The sequence below is a fragment of the Lontra canadensis genome, unplaced genomic scaffold, assembly GCF_010015895.1.
Source record: "Lontra canadensis isolate GAN:19392208 unplaced genomic scaffold, GSC_riverotter_1.0 scaffold35, whole genome shotgun sequence".
Lineage (NCBI taxonomy): Eukaryota > Metazoa > Chordata > Mammalia > Carnivora > Mustelidae > Lontra > Lontra canadensis.
In genome coordinates this window covers 7,644,907-7,661,476 of record NW_022631029.1, presented here as the reverse complement: position 1 = coordinate 7,661,476, position 16,570 = coordinate 7,644,907, and the positions used below count along the sequence as shown (strand labels likewise).

Below are 16,570 nucleotides of genomic sequence, written 5' to 3'. Positions count from 1 at the left end.
ATTGATAAGCTGGACTTCATTAAAATTAGAGACTTATGACCTATGAAAGACACTTTTAAGAGAATGAAAAGACAAGCTACAGATTGGAAAAAAATCTTTTGCAAAACACATGCTTGATAAAAGATTGGTATTCAAAATATACAAACAACTCAACACTCAACAATAAAAAGAAAGCAAAACCTGATCCAGAAAATAGGCAAAAGATCTGAAACAGATTCCTTACCAAAGAAGATATACAAGCGGCAAATAAGTATATAAAAAGATGTTTATCATTAGATATCATCAGGAAATTGCAAACTAAAATGAGATACCACTACACCCCTATCAGAATGGCTAAAATCACAAACAGTAGCAGCCCCAAGTGCCGGAGAGGGAGTACAGGAATGCTCATTCTTTGCTGGTTGGAATGCAAAATGGTATAATCCCTTTATAAGACAGCTTGACATTTTCTTTTAAAAAGTGAACATTCAAAAAATAAAAAATAAAAAAAATAAAAGTGAACATTTTCTTACCTTATGATCCAAGAGTTGTGCTCCTTGGTATTTACCCAAATGAGCTGAAAATTTAAATCCACACAAATATCTGAGTTTTAATCCTGGCTTTGCCATTTATTAAAATGTGTGCTGCTTACAGGGGTATAACTCAGTGGTAGAGCATTTGACTGCAGAATGTATGCTGCTTAAACTTTTTTTTTCCCATCAAAAAAACCTAACTGGAATTAAAAACTTCTTTTAAAAATTGAGATGCAATTGATATATTAGTTTTAGGTATACAACATAATGAATTGATATATGTGTGTCTTGTGTAATGATCTAGTTTAGTTAACATCCATTACCACAGAGTTAGATGCTTAAACTTTAAGAAAAAATTACTGGTTAAACAAATACTTTTTGAATACCTTCTGTGTGCCAGGCAAGTACTCCAGGTGTAGATAATATAATGTTGTAACAAACTAAATGAAGCTTATAGTCTGATAGGGGGAGACAATGTGTAAATAACCAATTTATGAAGAACAAAGCACAGGGGAATGGAAAGCGTTAAGGGCATTGGGAGGGAGGCCTTTCTGAGGTGCTGTCATTAGAACAGAAACCAAGTAAGTGATTCACTACATGATATGCAGATTTTCAAGCAAAGTGTGGCTATGCCAAGTTTGTTTTTTTAAAAATTGTATTACAGAAATTTCAAGCACATAACAAAAATTAAACAGAATAGGTAAGTGACATTCCCATGTACCCGCTGTCCATGGCAAATCTTGTGTCTTGTGTACACCTGCTTTTCCCCTCCTATATTATTTTGAAGTAACTTCAAATATAAATATTTTAGTATACTTGACATACCATGATGTCATTATTATAATTGGAAAAAGATAATTCCATAATGTCATCAAAGTCTACCCTACCCTTTGTTCAGATTTCTAAGTGTCTCATAAATGTCACTTTCTTGTTTATTTGAGTCAAGGTGCAAATAAGGTCCATACATTGAAATTGCTAATATGTCTTAGTATTTAGCTTTAATCTTTAATTTTCTCTTTGATTCTATTTCTTAAAATTTTTTATGGAAGAAATGAGCTATTTATTAATTGATTTATTAAGAGTACCAGAGAGTGCTCCGGAAGGGAGGGACTGAGGGAGAGGGAGAGAGAGAATCTCAGGCAAGCTCCATGCCCAGCATGGAGGCCAGCTTGGAGCCTGATCCCAGGACACTGAGATCATGACCTGAGCCAAAACCAAGAGTCAGACACTCAACTGACTGAACCACCCAGGCACCCTGAAACTAGCCTTATGAATTGTCAGTCTGATTACATCCCCATAGTGTAGTTTAACATAGTTTTCTGTTCCCTGTATTCACAGTTAATTGATAGTTCATGTAACGACTTCCTTGATCGGGTTTTGATTTTTGTGTTTCTTTTTGGCAAGGTTATGTCATAGATGTTGGTTATATACTTCCAACTGATACCCATAATGTCTGTATCCATTAATTCATTAGGAGTTGCAGTTGGTGGTATTCTGATATTATTACTTCTTCATTATTAGCTGAAGTACAAAGCAAAACTTTCCCTTGATCACTCTTTTAATACCTAGCAGTATAGATGATGGATTTTACAGGAGAGATGGATAAGGGCTTATTTCTTTTCTTTGTTTAGCAGTTTTTATGGTAATGAGTTGGTTCATCGGTTTCATCCAGTGATAACCAGTTCATTTTTTTTTTTAAGGAATTATTTGTAAACTAATGAATTTAAACATATTTAATTTGGCTCAATCCATTGCAGTTCTTTTTTGCTGTGCAAATTGTTCCATCTTTGGCCATTTGGAACCTCCTAAATTGGCTTTTAAGTTCTTTGGACATGGCCCTGTTTCCTTGATTTCTGATTGGCCAAATGTTCTAGGCTGATCTTGGACATTTTCTGTTTTCCGTCTTGGTGTGGAATTGGCCAGTTCTCTGTGGAGACTGGTTCCTTTTAGTGGTAAATGGCATTTTAAGTAGCACAGTCTGGATGCACAGGGGTGTTCATTGCTCCTGGGTTGGTCGTTGCTCATAGGCCTTTCAGTGGGAAGAACTAAAAAAAGATCAAATAGGTCATTTCGATGCTTGGAGTTCAGATTGAGAACTATCAAGTTTTTTTATGATGTCCCTGTCTACATCTCCCTTCTCCCATGCCAGGAGTCCTGGTTTTTAGATCCTAAACTTCACTTTCAGTTTTGTTAAGAAGTAGTTCAAGCTAGGGAAGCTCATTAAATGGCAGAGTGAAGTAAACCCAAGGAAACAACACATGCCAAGTATGTATGGGACCAGTTCTACCAGTGGCCTTCCCCAGGGAGGGATCTCTATGCCACTTACCTGCTTCAGATATGTTTGAGCGCAGGGAAGCTTACCTCATTGCCAGCAGGCCACAAAAAAGAATAGAGCTAGAGCTGCCCTGAAGAGATGGGAGTGCACTTAATGGAGCTTTGGCAGGAGCAGAGAAGAGGAATGTGTTGGGCAGAATATTCTTTCCCCACTTCTAGGAAGTGACATCCTTACTGCCTGCCTGGAGGACCCTGCAACTCCAGCAGGAGAACGCGTTCATCACCGCCTCAGTGCCTGGCACACAAACTCTTGTACATTAACTGTTGAATGAACACATGAAGGGGGCTTGGTGATCAACTCAAGTCTCCTTTTTCTTTGGTGTAGACCTGGGTACACAAGGCTTTTGATCAAACACTGGCCTTAGCCCCTGTCCAGCTCTCAGTTCGCTTACAGACCGGGTCCTTAAAGTAAAATCTGTGCTGTCGGGGAATCCTGTAATAGTTTGAGTATCGTTCTCCAATGTCATTCTCCCCTTTATCCAGAGAGGGGATGCGAATGGGTTTGCTTTCTAGAGGTAGAAAATGTGAAAGGTTTAGCACGGGCAAACAGGCACCCGTACCAGTTCTTTGGGCCCTTAACGCCTGAAAATACGATGCAAGCTCTGTACCCTCTTTGTATAGAAGTATGCACATATGCAGTTTGTTATATGGTTTTGGGGGGTGTTTCAGTATTCTTTTGCCCCACTTTAACTGTGGATTAGAGGAAAAATTAACAGGTAAGCGCCATCATACAGGCCAGTGGTTCTCAGGAACTTGTTAGAAATGCACATTACCAGGCCCCACTCGAGAAACATGGGCTGGAATTCAGCCATTTGTGTTTTATCAAGCTTCCAGATGGTTCTGCCATTCCCTAGGGAGATTTTTCTGGTTAAACTTGTACTCTTTTGTGGTCCTTGTGCCTCCCACCTCCCGTCCTGCACCTCTGAGGGCCCACCTGCCATCCTCTTGTTGTAGCAGTGCTCTATTCCTCCTAGGCTATGTCCTGCCCAGCCACGTGACTGAGGAGATGCTGTGGGAGTGCAAGCAGCTCGGGGCTCACTCCCCTTCCACCCTGCTGACCACCCTCATGTTCTTTAACACCAAGTAAGTGTTCTAGAAGCTCCATGCTTAGCCACTGCCGGCATCTGCCCAGTGAAGAGGGTGGAAACTATCCAGGTAGATATAGGAATTCCTTTGACACATATTTGAGAATCTTTGGGCTACTGAAAGCCTTCAGTCCCACTTGGCTACATTGGTTTGGTGACCAGTGAGGCAGACAGCCTTGCGAGACCCCTGCCATCAGTCTTGATACGGTTCCTCCACTAGACAGTGTTTTTGGGTATGGGCCTGTCCAGATTCTGGGAGTGTGCACAGCGACTCCTCTGAGACACCGATGGCAGAGGGTAAGTCATAGTCTCCTCCTGGCACCCCTCCCTTTGCCTTGCTTTCACTTGTGGTACAGATACTTCCTGTTGAAGACAGTGGACCAGCACATGAAGCTGGCCTTCTCCAAGGTTTTGCGACAGACAAAGAAGAACCCCTCTAATCCTAAGGATAAAAGCACGAGTATTCGGTACCTGAAGGCTCTTGGGATACACCAGACTGGCCAGAAAGGTAGGGGCTGCAGAAACAGCTGCAACTTGTCCTGCCCTGCCCTTGTGCCTGGGGGGTTAGTGTTGAGTGTGAAGGTTGGGATTTGTTGGATAGGAATTCTCCATTCCCTTCTTCCCACCTAGAAACTTCAAACTCTTGTAGAAGCAGAGATGCCCCAGAAACGATTGCTGCTTTTTCCCTTCATACTTTCCCTCCATGCCGCACACCCTTTCTCCTCCCAGTAAGTCTAGTTGGGATATCTGGAAGCCTAAGGTTTCTAATCTGGTCCTGAGCTAAGGCAGTCTCATGCTGTGTTCCTGGTGGTGGGGGTGTGTTTTATAGTTACAGATGACATGTATGCAGAACAGACGGAAAATCCAGAGAATCCACTGAGATGTCCCATCAAGCTCTACGATTTCTACCTCTTTAAATGGTGAGGAAGCTTTATGATGCTTGGGTGATTGTATGTTTGCATGTGTGCATTGTACCTGTGTACAAGGCATTCTTAATTAGTCCCAAACAGAGTAAAAACACACTTCCAAAAAGCTAAATAGAAAAGCAGCCTGACTGGTTTCCCCAAAGCATGTGAAATGACTATGTTGTGACTTTATGTGGTCTTCTGTCTTGGAGAGGGGAATGAAGGTAGATGAAGGAAAGTATAGAAGGGTGGCCTCCATAATGTAGCATAGTACAGCCCTGCATCTTCCCGGCCTTGACCTTTGTCACTAGCAACATCAGTCTAGGGGGGATTTCTTTCCTTGGCTTTTACTCTCTTACCCTTGCAGTTTGGAATGTTATCTTTACAGCAATGCCAAAATCATCTTTCTATGTTATAGGTCCTATGTTACTTAGGTTAAACCTTTAGTGGTTTCCATTTATTGCATAAAGAAAGAGTAATCTTAATCTTGCCAACAAGGCCTTATGTATACTCCCCCTTGCTAATCTCACGTCCTTGTCGCTCTTGGCTCTCTAGCCATACTGGCTCCTCTCCACTCCAGAGCATCTTGCTCTCCTACCTCCAGTCCTCAGCTTAGAAATTTTCCCTATTGGGCAAGAGTCCCCTCCCCACCCCCATATTTGGCTATTTGACTCCTATCCACCCCTCTTTTCAAAACAGCTTTACCAGAAGCATTTCCAAATTCCCTACCTGTTCTTTTGGGCTCTTTCCTCTGTAGCACTTACCACTGATTGTCATTTTGTGTTTATTTATGTAACTTTAATTTTCACTGTCTCGTATCTGTAAGTTCCATAAGGTAGGGAGTCTTGGATCCTGCTCATTTCTTGAGTATCAGCCCTTACTGCAGGCCTGGCGCACAGTATCCCTTTGATAAATCTTTTTTTTTTTTTTTTTAAGATTTTATTTATTTGATAGGGAGAAACACAGCAAGAGAGGGAACACGGGCAGAGGGAGTGGGGAAAGTGAGAAGCAGTCTTCCTGCTGAGCAGGGAGCCCAATGCAGGGCTTGATCCCAGGACCCTGGGATCATGACCTGAGCTGAAGGCAGCCGCTTAACAGATGAGCCACCCAGGCACCCCCCTTTGATAAATCTTGAGTGGATAGGTGAATGTAACTGTTAGAAGGTGGCATATGCTAAGTACAGCACAACTTGGAGTGGAGGTGAGCCCAGGTAAGCGTCCAGTATCACAGCCAAGGTCGAAGGCAGAGTCTCCTACGTCAAATTTGGGAATTCAGTGAACTGGGTAGAGGAAACAGTATGAACAAAAACTTGGAGAGGACTTGTAGGCAGTGAAATTGGTTCCAAGTGGGATATGGTTAGACTCAAGTAGATGAACCTTGACATTCCAAGACAGGTGGTTAGAGGAATGACAGCTGGCTCCATGTGAGGGAGGATGGAAGGGAGGCAGCTGGTATTGGCAGTAGCCCCAAAGGAGGCCCTAGAGGTAATTGTGTGTTGACTGCATGGAATTCAGTAGCTATGCCATCATACTTTCGAAAGCTGCTTGTCTTCCCACATTTTGCATACAGCATCTGTCTGGAAGATTCCAGGGTGGGAAGGTTGAGAATGTTGTGGTTTTACCCAACTTTTACTGATAATATTTTTCAGTCCCCAGAGTGTGAAAGGCCGGAATGACACGTTTTATCTGACGCCTGAGCCAGTGGTGGCCCCCAATAGCCCAATCTGGTACTCGGTCCAGCCTATCAGCAGAGAGCAAATGGGACAGATGCTGACTCGGATCCTGGTGATACGAGAAATTCAGGAGGCCATCGCAGTGGCCAACGCAAGCACCATGCACTGAGATCCCTAAGCCATGGTGCAAGGGAGATGATCCAGGAAAAAAAAAATGGACAGACTTTCACACTAAAGAAGAGGCCTCCGTTTTTGTTTTTTTTTTCTTTTGTTTTTTTTTTTTTTTTTTAAATTGGTGTAGTTATGAAGCCTTTCAGACTGCTTCTGTTTAAAATGTAAAAGGAAACTGCCTCCTGTGCGTCACCGTAAATCTGCCGCAGCAGATTCCTCAGCCCGTGGGGGCTCTGGGTTTCCTGAAAGCCAGATGTCCTAGAAAGTTGCTGGCTGGCTTTTTCTTTTTTGTCTGGGGCCTGGGGAAAGGGCTCGGACTGTTAGGAGAAATGTGGCCCCTTCCCTTACTCCAGAAAGATGGAATTAGTGACGGACCCTCCAGGGAATCTCCCCAGCTGGCTTCCACTCTGACTGGCAGACGTCGCTGACCACAGGGGAGCCATGGTCTTTTCTTTCTTCATGCTCAGACATAAACTTAGCATCTTAATGGAAGGAAAATGAGGGGAACTTCAATTATGATTTATTAAAGACAATTTCTATTACACCCTCCTTTCTGACAAGTGACATTTTAGATGTTAAAGTAAAAACTTTACCATGCCTTTTTTTTTTTTTCTTTTTTTTTTTTTTGGCCTGACATTGAGGCCTTAAACCTGAGGCTCCTGTGCCTGATGGAATTCTTGTAACATACACTCGTGTATCATATAAAGATACCACTCTGTTTCTCTTATGTATTCTTAATCTAGTTGTTTATTAAGAATGACAAGCACGTCTTTTCAACATGCTAGTGAACATCGCCTCTTTATTTGGGAGGAGGCTGGCGGGCCAGTGGAAGCAAAGCCTTAACTGCTAGTTGAACGGGTCACCGTCCTCTGGGAGGGGGTGGCCTCGGGAACACCCAACTTTGTGGCTACACACTTAGGTCGTGCTCTGCGCATGCGCTCCCTCAGCCCCGCCCGCGAGGTGTGCGGGCTCCGCCTGTTCGTACTACGTCCTGACGTCAGTGACGCGTAGGGCGCAATGACGATAGCGGCGGGTTTATATTGGCGCGGCCCGGGCGGCTGAGGCCTCTGCGGCGCGGTCTTCGGGCACACGCGGCTTTGCCCGGCACTGGCCATGGCCGACTACCTGATTAGCGGGGGCACGTCCTACGTGCCAGACGACGGGCTCACGGCACAGCAGCTGTTCAACTGCGGGGACGGCCTCACCTACAAGTGCGGGGCTAGCGGGCTCACCTGGGCGAGAAGAGGGGCGGCGCGCTGGATTGGGAGGCCGGGCGGGGTTTTCCACTGAGCCCGCTTGGACCTGGGCGTGGGAGACAGGTTCCGGAGAATCCCCCACCCATCTCTGGGGCTCCGTTTGATAGATCTGAAGTGGGGCGGGATGGTGGAGGCATCTTGGCAGTGCTTGAGATTTCAAGCTAGAAGCTCCATTCTCTCGGCACATGGAGTTGTCAGGGTGCCAGGGTCGCTGATGACAGCTAGGTGGCAGAAAAGGTCCCGTCTTCATCTCCACCTTGTGATTTGTCTGCCCTGCCTGTGACAAGGGCTGGGTCAGTGCCCTCTAGGCCCAAATGCCCTATGACATGATCTGTGGGGATGGAATCTCGGGCCCCCCTAAGCCTGAGCCTTAATCCCAATTCGCTCCCCTCCCCCGTAGTGACTTTCTCATTCTCCCTGGGTATATCGACTTCACTGCAGACCAGGTGGTGAGTATGGCCAGAATTTGGGTCCTGAGCATCAAGGTTGGGTAAGCTATTTCTCTTCCCTGTCTCTCTGCTACCACAGCAGATTGGGTTTGGGGGGGGGGGAATTCTGTGGAATAATCTGATTGGCATGCAGGTCATACAGGGCACCTGTTTTATGGGGGACCTGGCACCACCCTCAGGCTTTTATGAGGTGCTTTCCCACATTAGCTGGCCATATTTCCTCAGGACCTGACTTCTGCTCTGACCAAAAAGATCACTCTGAAGACCCCACTGGTTTCCTCACCCATGGACACAGTCACAGAGGCCGGCATGGCCATAGCAATGGCGGTGAGCATCGTGGGCGTAAGGACAAAAGGAAGGACCTCACTCACACACTTCCCCAAAGACACACATAGTCATGCTGCTCCTTGTCACTTTTTCACTGTCTTCTGTTTATCATGCAGCTTACAGGTGGTATTGGCTTCATCCACCACAACTGTACACCTGAGTTCCAAGCCAATGAAGTTCGGAAAGTGAAGGTCAGAAGGGCAAGGATCGTGGTCAAGAACTCCTGGGAATTGCACTGAGGTGGAGTGGGGTGGAAGTGGGGGATTTGTTCTAATTTAGGATCCCTTTTTCCCCACTTGGGGGTTCAGTTCCTGAGAAGAGCATGAGACCCTGTGTCCTAAGACAAGAGAAGAGGACCAGGTGGATAGAACCTATAGCCCACCCATGTTTACCATCCCTGGGTTTGAATTGCGATTTGGTCCTGTGGTACTTGCCAGAGGGGGAGTTGGCACAGACCCCAGACTTCAGACTGATAGATGGTTCAGAAATGTTCTTTCTCACCATCCCTTCCAGAAATATGAGCAGGGATTCATTACGGACCCTGTGGTCCTCAGCCCCAAGGATCGAGTGCGGGATGTGTTTGAAGCCAAAGCCCGGCACGGATTCTGCGGTATCCCAATCACCGACACAGGCCGGATGGGGAGCCGCTTGGTGGGCATCATTTCCTCAAGGGACATAGATTTTCTCAAAGAGGAAGAGCACAACCGGTTTTTGGAAGAGGTGGGTGCTACTGACAATGCAAAGCCAACCTCTGGCAGCCAAGGCTTAAGGTGCGGTTTCTGTTTCCTGAATGGCATTTCTGGGGGATCTCTGCTGTCCAGGAAAGATCAATGAATGCCCAGCCAAGTCTCTGACCCCTTCGTGGGGTTCCTGCATCTCTTTCCCACCAAATGCTCTCATTGTGCGTAAGCATTTGCCAGCAAGGTGGGGGCAGTGCTCAAGGACCAACTTCAGCCTTCTCTCTTGTCGTCGCTCTGGCGGGGCCCTTCTTTCTCTACTAGTAACATTACAGCGTGTTCTGTGTACCACGTCCTTTCTACTCAGTTTTCACCCATGCCACCATTACTGCTGCACTGGCTGTTGGGTTCATTTGAGGAGGGTGGTTTGGGTGCAGGTGTGTGCTCGTGGTGGTCTGTGGAACCTCACCCGAGTCCGGGTGGGGTTATTGGGAGGTATGGTCTCTGGGCCCTTCTCACAGCTCCCCTCGCTGCTAGATCATGACGAAGAGGGAAGACTTGGTGGTCGCCCCTGCAGGCATCACACTGAAGGAAGCAAATGAAATTCTGCAGCGCAGCAAGAAGGGTGAGTTCTAGAGATGGGAGGGTTCTGGAACCAAAGACCAGGGTTCTGATTTATGTACCTTCCCTACTCCCAGGAAAGTTACCCATTGTAAATGAAGATGATGAGCTGGTAGCCATCATTGCCCGGACAGACCTGAAGAAGAACCGGGATTACCCACTGGCCTCCAAAGACGCCAAGAAGCAGCTGCTGTGCGGAGCGGCCATTGGCACTCATGAAGATGACAAGTATCGGCTGGATTTGCTAGCCCAGGCTGGTGTGGATGTAGTGGTTTTGGTAAGCACTTTGCACAGGCAGGGTGGGGTGGTAGGAACAGCTCTCATACCAGTACGTCTCACTGGGACTTTCTCCTGGTCCCAGGACTCTTCCCAAGGAAACTCCATCTTCCAGATCAACATGATCAAGTACATCAAGGAGAAATACCCCTCTCTCCAAGTTATTGGAGGCAATGGTGAGGCAAGACTGGGCACCAAAGGGTGTGGAGCAAGAGTTAGGGGAGCTAGGCTCCCCCTCAGACCTTCACACAAGCCTTTCCCTGTTCTTCACTGTAGTGGTCACGGCTGCTCAGGCCAAGAACCTCATTGATGCTGGTGTAGATGCCCTGCGGGTGGGCATGGGCAGTGGCTCCATCTGCATCACCCAGGAAGGTAGGAAATGCTTTGGCGGGGCCCTCAAGAGACCCTGGTGTCAGCAGGGCCCTTAGCCCCATATGGCCTGGAGCCAAGCACTCCCGTGGGAACTATACTGAGTCCTCCAGTAGGGGCAGTCCCAGGGCCAAACAGGCCCCTTGGATGGGTGACATGCTGGAAGACGAGTTCGTCATTCCTCACCTGCCACTTCCCCCCTGCCTAGCCTGGCCTCCTTGCTCCTGCTCTGCACCCTCTCTAAACTCTGGTCTGTTTGTTTTATTTAGTGGCTCCCAAGATCCCTCCAGACATAAAGTCCCACAGCCCCAAATGCCCTTCTACTGTCAAGGGTTGCTATAGTAAGTCCAGCCCGGCCCACTGGCCCGGCCCAGCTGCCCACTGCCCGGCTGCTTGGTTGACTGTAGCTGTAGCTCCCGGGGTTTGTGGTGCTGATGGGTGGGCAGGGCAAACTGAATGACAGACCATGGTTTTGGGGGCTGCTGGAGAACACAGCTCCTTCCTCTTCCTGGGGTGCTTGTAGGGCAGGACCCCCTTCCCAGGTAGGCCCTAGTTGGCCCACATTTCCTACAGTAGGCACAGCTCAAGGACCAACAAGCCCACTCTTCCTTCCACATGACCACTCCCCTGATCTTGCCTGAGCTGCCAACCACGCTGGGAGGAAGGGATGGGCCTCTGGATACTAACTGCACGGTGACCCCCTACCCCCACTTGATATCAGTTGGGTGGGGCTTCTCCCGGCTGCTGACTGCATGTGCCTGAGGCTGCCCTGGGCCATGCACACATGCACGTGCACATGCGGATTGAGTGGAGGCCGTCACAACTGTTTAAAACTGTTGAAGGCAGATGGGGCAGCAGCCATTCCAGACAGGAATCTCAGCTGGGCTGCAGTCCTGATGCAGGTGTAGCAGAACGCTCCTGGGTGCGGAGTTATGGCCCAGGGCCCCTTGCCTGTCCCCACTAACTCCACCCACCCATCTCTTCCTCCATTTCTCAACAGTGTTGGCCTGCGGGCGGCCCCAAGCAACAGCAGTGTACAAGGTGTCAGAATATGCACGGCGCTTCGGTGTTCCTGTTATTGCTGATGGAGGAATCCAAAATGTGGGCCATATTGCCAAAGCCTTGGCCCTTGGGGCCTCCACAGGTGAGGCCCAACACCCAAGGAGTCTGGTGGGATTCCTTCCCCAGTGCCACTCAGGGTCTGTTCCCATCACACCCATTTGTCCATAGTCATGATGGGCTCCCTCCTGGCTGCTACCACTGAGGCCCCTGGCGAGTACTTCTTCTCTGATGGGATCCGGCTAAAGAAATACCGTGGTATGGGTTCTCTTGATGCCATGGACAAGCACCTCAGCAGCCAGAACCGCTATTTCAGGTGGGACAGGAAGGTCAGTTACCCTGTACTGACAGCCTTCTACTGATAGGCTCATCCATGCTTTGAACTTGCCTTTGTTGCCTTACCTTTCCCTACAGTGAAGCTGATAAAATCAAAGTGGCCCAGGGGGTCTCTGGGGCTGTGCAGGACAAAGGGTCCATCCACAAATTTGTGCCATACCTGATCGCTGGCATCCAGCACTCCTGCCAGGATATTGGTGCCAAGAGTTTGACTCAAGTCCGGTAAGCCTGGGGAGCTGGGACATGGGTGGAGGAGCTAGTTGAGGGCCAGGTACCTACATCAGACATTTGCCCTTCTTCAGAGCCATGATGTATTCTGGAGAACTCAAGTTTGAGAAGAGAACATCCTCAGCTCAGGTGGAAGGAGGTGTTCACAGCCTCCATTCGTAAGTGACCCTTCTGTACCCATCCACCCTTGGGGCAGAGGTTTCTGCCGTGCCTCCTTCCTCCTGCCCCCACCTCAAAGCTGGTTGTTCTGCTTACAGGTATGAGAAGAGGCTTTTCTGAAAAGGGATACAGCATACCCCCTCAGTTTTTCAATAAAAGTTTGGAAAAAAAAAAAAAGTGATGCTCGATCTTTGAGGTCAACAGGCAGGTGTGGCGGCCACTATCAGATGCATACAACAAACACGACACTCATTTGTAGAGAAAGCCTCAGACCCTCAGATCTGGAAGGAGGTACTAATCCTAAACTCATAAAGTCCCTCCTGTGGCAGGTCACAAAGGAGTCTGGCCAGGTCTAGCCAGCCCTGGCTCACAAGGGTTCAGTCTCACATTGTGGCTGTTTAGGACAGGTCATGGAATAGTCGTTGGGGGCTTTGGACTGGCACCCACAGGGCCTCCTGCTTGGCCACAAGGACCAGGTTGAGACCCACATACATATTCTAACGTCAGTTAGAGGCTCTTGTGGAGAAAGCACTGAGGTCCTCTCAGAGGTGCATGTGAGCAAATACATTGATCTGCAGTTTGGAGCAGGTGCCTGGACTGCCTCCCGCCTCTGAGAAGCTAAGTAGTCTGCATAAAAAGGGGATCCCCTGGTTTCTATACATACATACATACATATACACACACACACACACACACACACACACACACACACGAGCCCACTGAGCCAGCAGCGCGCGTGCGCGTGCACGTACACACACACACACACACACACACGAGCCCACTGAGCCAGCAGCAGCTCCTGGCCAGCAACACACCTAATACAAAATGGGACAAGTGGATTAAATTATTAATTTGCTGGCAAGAAAGACAGGTGTTACAGTGCCAAAGAGGAAGGGCTAATGAAAGCGCTGGAAACTCCTGCGCTCTGCAAAAAGTGCCAGGGCCCTCCTGGACAGCTCAGGTCAATTCCTGGCAGTTCATTCTGCAGCTCGTTCTAAGGATGTGAGCGCCGTCCCTCTGGGTGGAGGGATAAGAGCAGCTCCTGTTACTCGGCCTTCATGACACAGGAAGTTGAAAGTGGCACAGGCATTGGGCTGCAAAGAGAAAGCCTGCATCAGCTTGGCGAGGGCGAGGCCTGGGTCCCGCTCCGCGCTCCCGAGGGGCGGACCTTACCGTGTCCTGCACTTCCACGGCGATGCCCCGCTGCCTCAGGGCTTGCAGCACCTGGGGTTGCAGCCGTTCGGTCCGGTCTCCGGTGCCCACCACCACAATCTCTAGGGAAAGATGGCGAGAGCTAGCCTCCGGCAGCTCTGTGCAGAAGCTGGGGCGGGTGGCTTTTAGCTTTCTAGGGCTGGAAGCACCTCAGCCCTCCCCTTCTCCAGTACCTATTCGGGGCTCCAGCAACCAGAAGAGAGAGAAACTTTCTTCAATGATGTCCCGGTGACTTCCTACCTGTGTTGGGAGGAGGCAAGTTAAACAAGCTCGCGCGGTTTTCCCCACAAAGCCGTTACCTGCGCCCCAAACGAGCAACGGAAAAGCCCAAGTTGGCGAGGGACAGAATCGGGGGGCAGGCCCGGGACTCCAGCCCTCCGCTGCCTCACTGCTCACGTTCCACTGCACCACCGACTGCGGGAGCAGCGCGCAGGGCCCAAACACGCGATTTCCGTTGACCATGAAGCCGCGGCTGCTGTAGCTGTCGATATACATGATCTGCGGGGACTCGCGCTGCAGCAGAGAGATGCGCGTCCGCTCATACAGCTCGTCGTCCGCGGGAGTGAGCCGGTGCCCCCGCCGTGGAGCCCTGCGGAGGGGTGTGCTCAGGCTCTAACCTGCCAGGAGGAGCCGGGCCGGGATCAATGGCCGTGGGGGCGGGAATCGGGGACGCTGGGCCCGGGCTCACCTCAGCAGCTCCGCAGGGGAACAGCGTAGCACGGCTCGCGCTCCGCACAGGCCGCGAAGCACGAACGCGGCGACCATGGCTGACCGGCGTGCCGGGATGTCCGCGCCGGGTCAGCGGGGTCGTGGCTGAACCTTCCGCAGCGTGCCCACAGCGCCCCCTAGGTGCCGGAGGGCACCGCGCAGGCCGGCTGCCCCAGCGCGGGATTTTGAGGGACCGGCCGGTGCCAATTGTCCCAGGAGGGCCCGTCCCCTAGCGGGGCTCCGGTGTCTGCACCTGCCGCCCGCCCCGCCCCGGGCCCCCGCAGACCGTCCTGGGGGAGCCAGACACCTGGTGGCGTGGCTGGCCTCAGAGAGCTGCCTGGGCCCCCGCCGCAGCCTAGTCCCTGGCTCTCAGCCATTACGCAGGGCTCCCGGGGCCTGGGGCGGGGCGGCGGCGCACCTGGTCGAGTCCCGCACACCTGGCCAGGGCGTGGGGCCAGCCTCCAAACCCCTAATCCCAGGCTTTAGGGCGTCGGGTTCCCAGGGCCGGGCGGCAGGCTCAGGTTTCCCTTGCTCTTCCGCGAATCACGCCCCTCCCCAACCGTCGCCCGCGCGACCGTTGGCGTCGCAGCCGCGCGTCTCCCGGGGCGTGGCTGCGCGTGGATTGGCTTGTCGGGAGCGCGAGGGGGCGTGGCTGAGTGGTTTCTCCTTAAAATGGCTCCGAGTCTGCGGCCCGAGCAAGCGGAAGGGGACGCCGTGGTGGGATGATTGTGGTTCTTCGGGTGGGATCGACCCGGCCGAACGGGACCACCTATTGAACTAGACAGCGGCTGGAGCATCGCCCTGTCGTCGCTCACTATGCTCGCGGCCCGAGAATTCCCCGACCCCCCCCCCCCCCCCTTGAGCCGAATCAGAGGGCCTACGGGCGCGACAGTCGCTGGTGCCCGCGCGGCTTTCGGGGATCTTCGCGCCCCCACCGTGTCGTGGCCTCAAGGGAACGTTGACGCGTCTGCTACCCACTGGGCCGGGAGGGAGGTTCGGCACGGCGGAGGACGTTCGCAATGGATTCCCGGGGGTCCCGTCGCCGCCATTGGGCACCCCCACCACCACCACCCAGCGCTCCGGGCGCTGGCAGAGTCACGGGACGAAGGGCCCTGGGTATGGGGGTGTCCCCGAGGCGGGTGCGCGGTTTACTTCTTCTCCGGCCCCACGGGGGAGCTTCTCTCTTGGCCGATCCCGAAGCCCTCCCCTCCAGTCACCGCACGGGTGGCCTGGCTTCATGAGACCAACAGGAATAATCCCACTCTGCGGATTTAATCCGGATCGGGACCGGTCTCAGGGGAGGCCCCTACCAATCTTCCTATTGTTTAGGGGCCCAGGTGAGCGCCTCCTTCCCACTACACTCGGCTTTACCGCCCACTCCTAGGTCAGTCTTCTGGTACTGGGAATGGGGGGCGGGGTGGTTCCTGATCTGGCCCCAGGGTAAGGGGCCACCATCCTCCCGGGGTTATCTCCCGCCCCCCCGCCCACGGCTGGACAGCGGGCAACGGAATCCCAAAAGCAGCTGTTGTCTCCAGAGCATTCCAGCTGCGCTTGGATTTCGTTCCCTGCTCTCCTGCCAGAGCAGCGTCCTGGCCTCGATGGGGTGGGCCAGCCCCTGACCCCCAGACATACTTTATTTGGGTCGCTCTGGTCTTCGCCCCTGTCTCAGGTACGCTCTCAGGCTGGAAGTGGTGGGCATAGACGTCGGAGAGCGAGGTTTGTGGTCATCTCTGGAACCTGGAGTAACATTGACAAGGGAGGTTGGTCTCAGGGCCTTTGGACAGGGCTGCAATGGCGGTGAGTCCCACAGAGCAGGGCCACCCCAGCCCGCAGCTCGCTATAGATAGCCTTTCACTTCCTGGGGAAAACCCACACCAACCGTCTTCGTGTACTGAGAGTAGCTGAAGTCCCCAGCTTGGCCTCCAGTCCCCAGCCCTGTTAGCAGCTGTCTCTTCGTGATGCGACCGCGGAATGGAAAGCGCTTTGGAATGACACGATCACTCCCGTTGAGTGGGCACCCAAGAAGCCATCGGGAATGTCGTGTCCGCCCAGTGCTCTTTCGGCGATCCCAGCAGGGGCCTTGCAGGCCTGCCCCAGAAAGGGGTCTTGTCAGACTTCCTGCCTTTAGGATCCCCCTCCTTTCTAAACTCTGGGCACTCTCACTGCTCCAGAGCAGTAATTATGGGTTTCCTGCACTCTGCTCTGTGCTGTGTC

The 16,570-nt window shown here is 51.1% G+C and overlaps 3 protein-coding genes across 9 annotated transcripts in view; 2 read left to right on the top strand and 1 right to left on the bottom strand.

The window, feature by feature from the left end:
* Window positions 1-7,468, top strand: part of QRICH1 (glutamine rich 1) — a 52,180-nt gene extending 44,712 nt beyond the window's left edge. For 5 of the 6 annotated variants that reach the window (XM_032868007.1, XM_032868008.1, XM_032868009.1 and 2 more), the window contains 4 exons: window positions 3,821-3,929; window positions 4,288-4,439; window positions 4,761-4,851; window positions 6,485-7,468. In XM_032868007.1, coding sequence (XP_032723898.1) covers window positions 3,821-3,929; window positions 4,288-4,439; window positions 4,761-4,851; window positions 6,485-6,677 — 545 coding nt within the window. In that variant the 3' untranslated portion in view covers window positions 6,678-7,468. The other variant, XM_032868013.1, reaches the window with a different exon arrangement.
* Window positions 7,469-7,699: 231 nt separating this feature from the next.
* On the top strand, window positions 7,700-12,600 carry IMPDH2 (inosine monophosphate dehydrogenase 2). Of its 2 annotated transcripts, XM_032868014.1 has the most exons (15): window positions 7,700-7,890; window positions 8,336-8,384; window positions 8,610-8,711; window positions 8,828-8,902; window positions 9,225-9,431; window positions 9,926-10,013; window positions 10,087-10,286; window positions 10,371-10,461; window positions 10,562-10,657; window positions 10,924-10,995; window positions 11,655-11,798; window positions 11,885-12,029; window positions 12,128-12,271; window positions 12,352-12,435; window positions 12,535-12,600. In XM_032868014.1, the coding sequence occupies exons 1-15, from the start codon at window positions 7,793-7,795 to the stop codon at window positions 12,554-12,556; spliced, it is 1,617 nt and encodes a 538-aa protein (XP_032723905.1). In that variant the 5' UTR covers window positions 7,700-7,792; the 3' UTR covers window positions 12,557-12,600. The 2 variants fall into 2 exon arrangements, with proteins under 2 accessions (XP_032723905.1, XP_032723906.1); XM_032868015.1 differs by lacking the exon at window positions 10,924-10,995 and having other exon boundaries at window positions 7,702-7,890.
* A 665-nt stretch (window positions 12,601-13,265) lies between these two features.
* Window positions 13,266-16,172, bottom strand: NDUFAF3 (NADH:ubiquinone oxidoreductase complex assembly factor 3). Its single transcript, XM_032868005.1, has 5 exons — window positions 14,337-16,172; window positions 14,045-14,237; window positions 13,822-13,888; window positions 13,610-13,710; window positions 13,266-13,530 (listed from the first exon to the last, which is right to left on the bottom strand). Exons 1-5 carry the CDS (start codon window positions 14,411-14,413, stop codon window positions 13,414-13,416), a joined length of 555 nt encoding a protein of 184 aa, XP_032723896.1. The 5' UTR covers window positions 14,414-16,172; the 3' UTR covers window positions 13,266-13,413.
* Between the last annotated feature and the right edge of the window lie 398 nt (window positions 16,173-16,570).

Coding starts and splice junctions, on each gene's coding strand:
- IMPDH2 (XM_032868014.1), top strand. CDS start 7,793: ATGGCCGACTACCTGATTAGCGGGGGCACGTCCTACGTGCCAGACGAC. Junction 10,287..10,370: donor GTGTGGATGTAGTGGTTTTG/GTAAGCACTTTG, acceptor TCCTGGTCCCAG/GACTCTTCCCAAGGAAACTC. Junction 10,658..10,923: donor CATCTGCATCACCCAGGAAG/GTAGGAAATGCT, acceptor TGTTTTATTTAG/TGGCTCCCAAGATCCCTCCA.
- NDUFAF3 (XM_032868005.1), bottom strand. CDS start 14,413: ATGGTCGCCGCGTTCGTGCTTCGCGGCCTGTGCGGAGCGCGAGCCGTG. Junction 13,889..14,044: donor AGTCGGTGGTGCAGTGGAAC/GTGAGCAGTGAG, acceptor CTCCCAACACAG/GTAGGAAGTCACCGGGACAT. Junction 13,711..13,821: donor GTTGCTGGAGCCCCGAATAG/GTACTGGAGAAG, acceptor ATCTTTCCCTAG/AGATTGTGGTGGTGGGCACC.